The sequence below is a fragment of the Harmonia axyridis genome, chromosome X (genome assembly GCF_914767665.1).
Source record: "Harmonia axyridis chromosome X, icHarAxyr1.1, whole genome shotgun sequence".
NCBI lineage: Eukaryota > Metazoa > Arthropoda > Insecta > Coleoptera > Coccinellidae > Harmonia > Harmonia axyridis.
The window spans coordinates 1979451-1991487 of record NC_059508.1 but is presented as its reverse complement, the minus strand read 5'-3'; the positions used below and the strand labels follow the sequence as shown (position 1 = coordinate 1991487).

Below are 12037 nucleotides of genomic sequence, written 5' to 3'. Positions count from 1 at the left end.
TCAACTAACTCAATCGGAATAGACTTAATCAAAATTCCAATCAGTTTCCTGTCAAAATTGTGACACTTTTTTGGCATTCTAATCAACTTCGTCCAACGCATTAGCAGTTTTTATCTCGATATCACCAATTAATTCGGCATATTTCATTATGTACACTCAGCAAATTACAGCTTTCAGGAATTGTTCGATATGTCAATTATTCAGGTTGAATTTTCAGAGTTCTGAGCAAATAAAGCATTCCATTTAATATCGATATCGAATCGTGCCGTTACACGATTCTGTATAAATATTGTATTCTTGATGTGATTCGGAAACAAAACCCTGTATTTTCGGAGTTAGGGTCGACACCGACGATAATGAAATAATTCTACATAAACCAGTATTCAATTAAGCTGATTCAGATGTACCCTTTGCTGCTACAAAAAATCGAGGTGGGTAAAGCCAGCATCCTAAAAAATATCAACATCCAGGGGTAGTTCAACCAAGAATGCAAGAAGTCGACAGGATGTTGAATTTTATTTTCATTTCAAATTTTGCATAAGCTAATTTTCTTTTTAATTTTCGATTCAATTTAATTACAAACTTAATGAGCGATAAATTCCTAAAAAACTATACCTTTTCTATTGAAATTCAACAGTTCATTTTCATCTTAGAAGTAGAGGGACCATTAAATATACTGCATCTTTTATTCTCGTCTCAAATACTTTATGCAATGAATTAGCTACTTATGCAGTGCTGTAGTTATTACTTTGATGGGGAAGTTCTCAGCAAATATTTTTGGCGCTTCTTTCATTGATTGATTACCGCATTCCATCGCGGAATCAACGCCGAAACTATTCATTAGTACCTGCCTTGTACACCTCTACACCTCCTTGGAGAAGTGAATAAAGAGTCACCACATTTCAAAATCGTTACAACTATCAAAACTTGGTGCTGTTTATGTGCAAATTATAATCAATATGATTCTCTTCTCAATGGAAAGGCGTTTCGTATATGAATGACCAAAACAGCAGAATTAAGCAGAATTATCATTCAATGAAAAAATATCCTTCACTCCTAAGTTGAGAACAGTTCATGCTCTTGGTCTTGGTCTAAACCATTACTCATAACTAATAATAATTAATTGTGTCACTTCGAATAGATGAAAATTATATTGATCATCCTTTACCTTGAGAATTCAAAGAAAAAAGTTCGATTGAATTTCATGCTTGACTCAAGTATTAGATGTACAACTTCGCTTCAGCCATTCTGCAATGAATGTTTATACAATAATTGTAGGTGTTTGTAAACATAACGCCATCGAAATATCAGTCGATTTGTGTCTGCATCATAAAGTTATTCTCGATTAAACATGTCAGCTTACGATCCAAATTCTGGGCGGGAGGTTTTACTTTTCTGCTTTAATATGAAGACATTTGCGGCTGAGGCTCATCGAATGCTCTCAAATATCTATGGTGAGGCCGCTTTTAGTAAAAGAACGTGCCAAGAGTGGTTTCAATATTTCAAGAACGGTGATTTCGAAGACCAGCATGGCGTTGGAAGAGAGAGGATTTTCGAAAATGCAGAGTTGAAGGCAACAAGAATTGGCATATCATTGGGAGTGACGCAGCAAGTCATTTCAAAATGCCTAAAAGTCATGGGGACGATTTAGAAACAAGGAAATTAGGTACCGTACGAGTTGAAATCGAGAGATGTTGAACGGCGTTTGTTTGCTTGTGAACAGCTGCTTGCAAGGCAAAGACGGAAGGTATTTATGCATCGCATTGTGACTGGAGACAAGAAATGGTTTCATTACGACAATCCCAAGTGCAGAAAGCTTGGGGATATTCCGGCCATGCTTCCAAGTCGACGGCCAAACCGAATATTCACAGTTCCAAGGTCATGCTCACTATTGGTTGAGACCAGCTCGGCGTAGTGTATTATGCGTAGTCAAAATCGACTGAAACAATCACAGGCGATCGTTATCGAACGCAATTAATGCGTTTGGGCCGAGTATTAAAAGAGAAACGGTCGCAGCACAATGAAAAACATGATAAAGTGATTTTACAGCATGACAATGCTCGACCCCATGTTGCAAAAGTGGTCAAGACATACTTGGAAACATTAAAATGGGAATTTCTACCCCATCCGCCGTATTCTCCAGATGTTGCTCCCTCGGACTACCACCAGTTTTTTCAACCTGGGATTCATACGCTGCCCGAAAGATGGGAGAAAGTAGTGGTCAGCGTTGAAAAATGCTTCGAATCATAAATGTCTAACCAGTAATTTACAATAGAGCCTCGAATTTTGGAAAAAAACGGCGGATGCAAAGTTGTACTTTATGTATATAAAATATAATTTTAGATATTTCAAAAAGAATATCAAACACAAAATTCTAATATTTGAGTTACATCAGATCTGACCGGATAAAATCTCAATTTCAAGCTCTGAGCAAAATAAAGTATAGAAAATACAAGCAAAATATCGAAAAACTCTGCAAATAACTGACGTCACCATTGGAGACCACACAACCAAATATAGGTATGTGATCTTCAAGGATTCATTCGGTGTATAATTGATAAAAGATTATGTCGATTCGATTGAGTAGCTCCTATAATCTTAAACATCGAATATGTTAAAAAGTCTTCACATCTCATCTTGTTTTCTAACCCTCACTAATTCCACCTGTATACCTATAGACTGGCCTACCCTTCAGAAATGTCGAAATCTCATATTAAAATATGTTTATTTGTTGCAGTCTCTCCGATGATATGGGTACCAAACCAGCTGGTGGGTGCCCCGGCAGGCACTGACGTCACAATAGATTGTCATACCGAGGCCTATCCAAGAGCCATTAGCTACTGGGTCTACGACAACGTTATGCTGTTGCCAACGAAGAAGTACGGCACGGAGACGATGGAGAACAGCTACAGAGCGCACATGAAACTGACGGTGCGAAACCTACAAACCGGCGACTTCGGCAACTATCGATGTATCTCCAAGAATTCTCTGGGGGAAACTGAAGGCTCCATCCGACTATACGGTAAATAAAATATATCCACTTAAGTCACAAACGAACGTTTCCCGTTCGCTCAACTATCTTCTGCCAGACGAAATTATATGATCTTTTTCTTTTTTTCGAACGGATTCGAGATCTTGTTGTTGCGAAAAAACGATTAAGCGATTTTCCGCTGTATTGATTCGGTAATGAGAAGGGATTGTTTGAAAGGAATTGCTTCTTCTCTCCCTCTTCATCCCCTGATTTGATCAGGGCTTTTGGCTAGCTAGACTATACGAAGTGTTACGTATATAAAGTGTGTTTTTTTTAGAGCTATAGAACTTTGAATTGCAATAAAACAACGATGGATTATTCGATTGACATGAATTTTATTCATCCGCAAGATAATCTTGTGGCATTACATTTTAAATATGATTTCTGGCATATGACCGCCACGGCTGGCTCGGATGTAGTCCAATCTAGACGTCCAATTTTCGATGACTTCTTCCAACATTTGTGGCCGTATATCGGCAATAACACGGCGAATGTTGTCTTCCAAATGGTCAGGGGTTTGTGGCTTATCCGCATAGACCAATGACTTCACATAGCCCCACAGAAAGTATCTCGAAAAGAGAGATAGGTCCTTCAAATATAGATTCTTCTGACTCGCCTCAGTCTATATCTACCCTTAGCTTCCGCCCATTTACCAATAAATCACCTTGTATACATTTTATTCATCTCAAACCGAAAAAGTGAAACAAAATTGTATTTCCTCTTCAGTGGAAAATAGACGAATTATCTTGATTTGGAGATCAGAATACAGAACCACATAACAGTTTCTGTTTCAATTGATGGATATCAGATCCAAAGCATAAATTGGAATATTTAATAGAATAGCGATTGGGCTAGTTTGAAAAAGCTTTGCTTTTCGATGCTTCGGGGTTCACCATGATTCATTAAATCACATTCCTCGAACCAGAAAATCTCGACAAAGAGTATGAATGAATTGATGGACTGAAATTCACCGATAAGAGGACATACCGAATATGAATTTGGTGGAAAAATGACGATATCGATGAGTTATTCGCACGCGATTGTAGAAAAAGTCATAAAATTGATCAGATAACTTTGGATCATTGAAATTCATTCGGCAGGAAGCATTGATGAGACAATAACGGATTATCTGCAAAAAAAAATATGATTTCGGTTAATTATTTTTGATCGGTGTATCGGTCTGAAGTAACTTTTTGGGTAATTAAGAGTTTCGAAATGGTTTTGGTGTTCTCATGTCCTTGAGCCAACATGTTGAACTTCGATTTACAGGATTAGGACTATTGAAATGAGTCGATCAATTTGGACTAAGCCAACGTTTCATCTATATATTTAGACTACAGAGAAAACAAGCAAAATAGGTATGAGTTGAAATTATGCATATTTATAAATAAAAGGAAACGGAGAATAAATTTAAAATATTCGCTCACCATTCATTTGGTTGAATACAGAATAATTTATCTGAGTACAGAGAATATTGGAAATATACAGTAAGACTTCGTTAAATGTATGAAAACTGAGACAGAATGGCATACCTAACTTATAAAAAATCTTTTATCAAATTGCAATCACCGTCGAAACAAACTGTTAAATGAGTAATGTTTTGATCTTCATACAGATATCATATGTTAACATATTTATGGGTTTTGGAATTCACTATATCTGTCTAATTAATTAGCAAATACCTGGCTCCATTATCTTAGCGTTATTGAAGTCAAACGTATGATCTTCTATTAAATTATGTTCAGCAAGGATGGTTGTCCCTATCTCTGAATTTCTCATCGCAATAAAATATTTATGTTGTCGCGTTTATTAATAGTTGTTTGGATTGCCAAATATAAATTCTTGAGCATCCCTGGAAAGGTATTTTAAATACCATATTAGATTGATTATCAATATGTGTTGTATCATTTAGAAAATAGACTGCGTGTGGTTTTCAGATTGTACTATACCAATTTTGTTGTTGTTGATTTTTCTGTAAAGGTTCGTGCGATATTCTGACTGAGATCCGAAATGAATGTAAATCGAAAGAATCGGACTATCTAGTTTTCTGGGCGATTTGTATCCCATGTGTGTATAATCTGTTTCTATTCATTTATACCTTCATTCGTATTTGGGATAGTTATTCATCCTCAAATTTCCTTCTCCTCCTGAAATTAGTTGGAACTAAGGTGTATCGATCTGTGAATTAAATTTTTAATTGTACGCATTTTGTATGATCTAGAAGTCTAAAATTTTGTTAGTCCGGATCTGATTTATTCGATTTAAGAAATATTGAAGGAAGGCGATAGTAAAGGGCAACAAAACTTCAAAAATTGAAATTATTCGGTGGATTTGTTGAAGAGTTATTGAACTGAAAAAAATTTCACTCATAAAGGAATGTTTATTGATCACCCAGTATGACCGTGTCAAGCAGGGATTTAGGATTTTTATAATGAATTGATTCTTTGTGGTTCCGACATCAGGAAAAAATCATAATGTTCACGTACAGGGTGATCCAGTATTCACGAAAATAGGAAGTCTGAAATTTTCCTAGTCCGGATCTGATTTACTCGAATTCAGAAATATTGAAGGAAGGCGATAGAAAACGGTGACAAAACTTCAAAATTTGAAATTATTCGGTCGATTAGTTAAATAGTTATTGAACTGTAAAATTTCACTCATGAGATGAACATCACCCTGTATATCCCCAACGAAGGCACTCAGGCGATTGAAACATCTTGATACTGGTCCTCCATGATGACCTTAATTTATGGTATTCGTTTGTCGCATTCTTCCTGGGACACCCTGTATATACTTTATGACTAAGTTATTAGCTTGTCTTTCAAATTTCAAAGTAGCATCTGTCCTTATTTTCTCATATGTGGACGTATCAGCTAACAATTCCCTCATAGAATGTTTCGATATTGATATTGATGGTGATTGTAATTTGATAAAAGTTTTTTTAGTATTTATGCCACTCTGTATTAGTTTTTATACATTTAATAAAATGTTACCGTATATTCACAATATTCCCTGTACTCAGATTAATTCATCTCTATTCGACTGAATGTACTTGGTAAGCAAATATTTCAAACTTCTACTCTGTTATCTTTTATTTATACCTATGTGAATTTGCTTGCGTCAGTAAATCTGCATATTCCTAGATTACCATTAGGAAATCCCACAATCATGTTTCAATAAGAATTATTTTTACATGGGCGTACCACTTTGCTTCCGCCGTTTTTTTTTCCGAAATTCGAGGCTTTATTGTAAAAAAGTATTGTCCATCGCTGGCCACTACTTTCTCCTATCTCTCGGGCAGCGTACGAATCCCGCGTTCAAAAAAGTGGTCATCTTTTGAAACGATCCACGACGCATGAACTGCGTTCTATAACGATCACCTGTAATTGTTTCAGTCGGTTTTAATAACGCATAATACACTACGCCGAGCTGGTCCCACCCATGCTGAGCATGACCTTGGAACCGTGGATATTCGGTTTGGCCGTCGACGTGGAAGCATGGCCGGGATGTCCCCATGATTTTCTGCTCTTGAGATTATCGTAATGAACCCATTTTTCGTCTCCAGTCACAATGCGATGCATAAATCTCTTCCGTCTTTGCTTATGAAGCAGCTGTTCCCAAGCAAACAAATGCCGTTCAACATATTTTGGCATCAATTCGTACGGCACCCAATTTCCTCGTTTCTGAGTCATTCCCTTTTTTGAAATGGTTTGTTGCGTCCTGCCAATTCTTTTTGCTTTTGATACGAGTCTTGATCAACTAATGCCTCCAATCTGCATCTTCGAAAACCTTCTCTCTTCCACCACCATGCTGGTCTTCAACGTCAAAACCACTGTTCTTGAAGCGTTGAAACCACTCTCGGCGCGTTCTTTCACCTCACCATAGGTATTTGAGAGCATTCGATGGGCCTCAGCCGCAGATTTCTTCATATTAAAGCAGAAAATTAGAACTTCCCGCGAATAACGAGAATATGGCTCGTAAGCTAACATGTTTAATTGAGAATAATTTCATGGTGCAGACACAAATCAACTAATTTTTCTATGGCGTTATGTTTACGAATACCTTAGCTTATCTACGATCTCTTTATTTCGAATACCACTTACCACTTTAGGCATCTATTGCAAAACAGCGGAAGCAAAGTTGTACACCTAATTTATAGACCAAACGTTGGCTTGTTCCAAAGTTTGGTGGACTTATTTCAATAGTCCTAACCCTGTAAATCGAACTTCAAAATTTCGGAATGCTTGTGCTCTGAAGATCAACGTTGTTGAAGCGTACAATATGATTAAATTATACAGGGTGGCCATTTGAAAACGAAACAGACGAGATTACAGACGAAATAAAGTTTTTCGATAGAAATGCTCGGACAGGTCGATTTCTGTTTCGAGGGGAACAACTTAAGATGTAGGTTACGGACGCATAGCGCTTCAACCCTTGCTGCTACAACCCCCACCCCCAATTTTTGAATAGGGAAGATGGGGTGAGTGATACCTCAATTTAAAGCTATTTTCATACTGATTTCAGCACAGTAATTGTTTTTTCATTTTATGCATTAGTTCTCGAAATATTCATGCGTTAGTTAGTTAGGAAGGAAGCCACAGTCATGGTTGTTTTGAAGCTCAAAATGTCGATTTTTCACAAAACACTACAAGTGCCATGAAAACACTACTTCATTTTCAAATACTTAGTTAAGAATATTTCGAGAACTAATGCATAAAATGAAAAAACAATTACTGTGCTGAAATCAGTATAAAAATACCTTTCAAATGAGGTATCACTCACCCCATCTCCCCTATTCAAAATTTGGGGGTGAGGGTTGTAGTAGCAAGGGTTGAAGCGCTATGCGTCCGTAACCTACATCTTAAGTTGTTCCCCTCGAAACAGAAATCGACCTGTCCGAGCATTTCTATCGAAAAACTTTATTTCGTCTGTAATCTTGTCTGTTTCGTTTTCAAATGGCCACCCTGTATATAACCCAATTAATACAAATGACACAGGAAATGTCAGAAAATAATGCACAGTATTGCCATCAAATCCATTTTAAATTGTAGGATTCCTATTGAAATAAACTCTTTCATACCCTTTAATGAGCATAATTCCTAGTCGAATACTAACCACCATTGGCGTTCTCATTGAAAAAACTATGTTAATCGTTATTAAATCGCTTATTTCCCGATTGATATCAATTTGCATTCTTGGTGTTGCGAGTCGGAAAAACAGATCCGAACAACTCGAGGGCACTTATCCGGTGGAAATGGCGTGGGCGGATCCAAATAATAGGTCCTAGTTAAAACAAAGCATTTAAATGGAGGGTGATGATGTCTTTAAGCGGGTTCGCACTTTTTCAAAGGATCGATCCTACGGGTAGACATATGATGGTGAGGGTCGAACATATTCGTCAAGCCCCTTGAAATAATTGACTCGTTTTCCCGTAATCTATTTCGGTAATGGAAATATCCCAGGGGAATAAGAAAAAATTTGGATTTCTTTGTTAACACTGGGTCCAGGTCGAGGAAAAAGGACAAACATCTGCTACGAATTTTTCACTGATAAAATATTTCACTTCAAGATAATTGCTGGGAAACCTTGATAAGGGATGATTAAAATGAAGTGATGCTGGTTCCAGTAGACTTTCTATGAGTTCAGATATATCTTCGCGACAATATCACCTTTCATTATTAGTCTCACTAAAAAAGGATTTTCCCTTAAATCCAAAGTCTTGCTTCTATCATTTTCAATACTTTTGATTAGTTATTGTGCATTTTAAACTTTTGAAAATATTCTGAAAATTTCCTAGTTCACGTTTGAAAACGAGTAGAATCGAACAATATAATAACAGAAATTCGTCTGTCATAAACCGTCCAAAGATTTTTTCAGGAAATATGTTATTTGCATGAAATTTAGTTCAAAATTAATAGAAATAAATCATTGATGCTTTCAGCTCGATCGATGAATCCAATTTCATGCAAAAAATCAAGGAAACAAAATAAGAATTAATCTTCCTTCGAGAACTGCAAAACACATATCCATGATATTGAAATATTTATTTATTTATTTATTTGATCAGACGGCAAAGCCATTTTACATTGATGAAAAATTTTAACATATACTAATAAAAATAATATATACAGGATGATTCATGGGTGGAAACTATGGGTAGATAGAGGACACTCAGGCGAGTCAGAATAACCTATATGCAATTACTCATAACTTTCGAACCAGCCAATATAATTTCATAATATTTTGTACGTTCATTCTCTGCAAGAAATGCTTCATACAGACATAGCAACTGAATTTCTCAGGTTCGGCATAGGAAAAATTGTTGAATAAGATTAAATCCAAAAAAACATCCCGTTTATCAAAATTCCTCGAATTTGATGGGATATTCGAATAAAGAAGGAAAAACTTAAGGAGCAAGGTTTTTTTCGAACTTCTGCATGCGATTTTAATGCTCAATAAATCTAGTACCAATAAGAAAAGTTCAGAAGTTAGAGTTAGGTGATGGAATCGCTCGACTAGTTCTCAGGTGGATATTGCGAAATCAAAGAATTTGATACAGATGTTTATTCAGCGTAAAAATGACCAGAGGAAGTATTAATAATTTAAAAAAATTATGTCTGGGCCGAACCAAATCTTTTTGCAACAAAACACGCCCATTCCCAATACAGGTTTTCATTTAATGTTTGCTGTGGCGTTTATAATAATGGTTGATCCGTACGTCTTCCTCTCTGAACATCCTACCTACATAGTATTATACATCATTTTGAAGGGAAAAAAATAACGAATTGAACGAAGTAATGATATACAGGGTGTTCCATCAAAAAAATATAGATTTGTAATGAATCTTCAAAACCATACCCCGAAAAAAAAATGAATACGCCACTGGATTCTACGCAGAATTCTGATTCAGACGTAGTTTTTAGCTCAGCATTATTTCTAATAACTTCGGAGATAGAGGAGGGGTCCGAAAAGTATCACTTTCCAAAATCGCCCTGTATCTCTTGAACGGAAACAATTATGCAAAATCTGATTAGACCAACGTGAGTTTCACGAAAAAATAGGACAGGAACGTGAAAACCGCAAGACTCTATTTTAAATAACAAGCGAGAAACCTGGCTGTCTCACCCAAAATGGGATGCACTGTACAGCCACAAATGTACGAATTGGTTATGAATTTCATGTTTGTAGTCCACCCTGTTCTGATTTTTTCAATGGCTTTGCATGAATTGAAATATTCTATGAGGAATTAATAAACCATATTGTAAAATTGTCACTCCAAAACTTCAAGTGTTCCAAATGCATATCAGAAAAAATTTTCAAACCTTCCCATATATGGGAATTAATGTTCAATACATAATTCAGTGGGGATTAATCCATTACGATGTCCGAGAGAGTTAGTTTTGAACTACAAACTGGGATTAGATCAAACCGTAGGAGTAATCTAAATACAGGTGCACAAACTGAATATAATACAAACAATTTCTGTATCCTATTGACGACAAGCCCTTGTGGTTATGCTGTAACGTCCATATTCATAATATATCCAGTTCGCCAATGGAATTTCGAGATATTATTTCCAATAATAAACCGTCTAAAAATTTCAAAAAGTTCGAATTGTGAATGGAACATATGACGAAATGAAAAATATAATTCCATACATTGGAAAGCTCACAGACTTTCAAACTTTAATATACATCGATTTCAGAATCTGATATTTCATTCAATATACCAACAAAAAAACTCTAAAACCAGATTAAATTCATGAAATGGATTGGGTGAACTTACTATGACAGCAATTTGCGGTGAACTCATGTGTTATATGCATTTTCCTTCCTTTCCATTCAATGTTTTGCGATGAAATTCCACATTTTCTACAGTGAAATATGCTATTTATTTTGACAGTTCGAGCAGACTCATATTCTTTATAGGAACCTCATTGAACACTGGGGACATTAAAACAACATTGAAATTTAACCTCGAACAGAGTGTTCTAGTAGGAGCAAAAAATTCTGAATGAATTATTTTTAAAAAACAACAAGTTAATTACATGGGCATACAACTTTGTTTCCGCCATTTTTTTCCGAAATTAGAGGCTTTATTGTAAAAAACTGATTATACATTTATGATTCGAAGTATTTTCCATCGCTGGCCACTACTTTCTCACATCTTTCGGGCATCTTTTGAAGCGATTCAAGAATCGATCCAATTTTTTACTTCTTCATAAGACCGTAAGTGCTGGTCAGCCAGGCCGTGTGTCATTGATAGAAACAAGTAATAGTCCGAGGAAGCAACGTCTAGGTGGGGTAGGACTTTCCATTTCAACGTTTCCAAGTATGTCTTGACCACTTTCACAATGTGGGGTCGAGCATTGTCATGATGTATAATTTCTTTATCATGTCTCTCGTTGTACTGCGGCTGTTTGTCTTTCAATGCACAGTTCGAACGCATTGATTGCGTTCGATAACGATCGCCTGTGATTGTTTTTGTCGGTTTCAACAACTTATAATGCACTACGCCGAGCCAAATACTGAGCATGACCTTGGAACCATGAATATTGATGCTTTGGCCGTCGACGTTGCCATGCAAGCAGCTGTTCACAAGCAAACCAAAGCCATTCAACATCTCTCGGCTTCAACTCCTATGTCACCCGATTTCCTTGTTTCTGAATCATTCCCATAACTTTCAGGTGTTATGAAATGGCTTGTTGCGTCATTTCCTATGATCCTGCATATTTTTGTTGCGTTTGGCACGAGTCTTGATCAATCTTCGAAAACCTTCTCTCTTCCTCTGCCATGCTCGTCTTTGACGTAAAATCACCGTTTTAGAAGCATTGAAACTACTCTTGGCACGTTCTTCCACTTAAAGCGGCCTCAACATAGGTATTTGATAGCATTCGATAAGCCTCAGCCCCAGATTTCTTCATATTGAAGCAGAAAATATTAACCTCCTGCAGATGACGGGAATTTAGCTCGTAAGCTGATATGTTTAATCGAGAATAACTTCATG

At 36.4% G+C, this 12037-nt stretch overlaps 1 protein-coding gene across 2 annotated transcripts in view; it reads left to right on the top strand.

Moving 5' to 3' along the window:
* Positions 1–12037, top strand: part of LOC123686013 (lachesin) — a 295523-nt gene that overhangs the window by 256748 nt on the left and 26738 nt on the right. For both annotated transcript variants that reach the window (XM_045625925.1, XM_045625924.1), the window contains exon 6: positions 2738–3022. In XM_045625925.1, coding sequence (XP_045481881.1) covers positions 2738–3022 — 285 coding nt within the window. The remainder of the gene's footprint in view (positions 1–2737; positions 3023–12037) is intronic.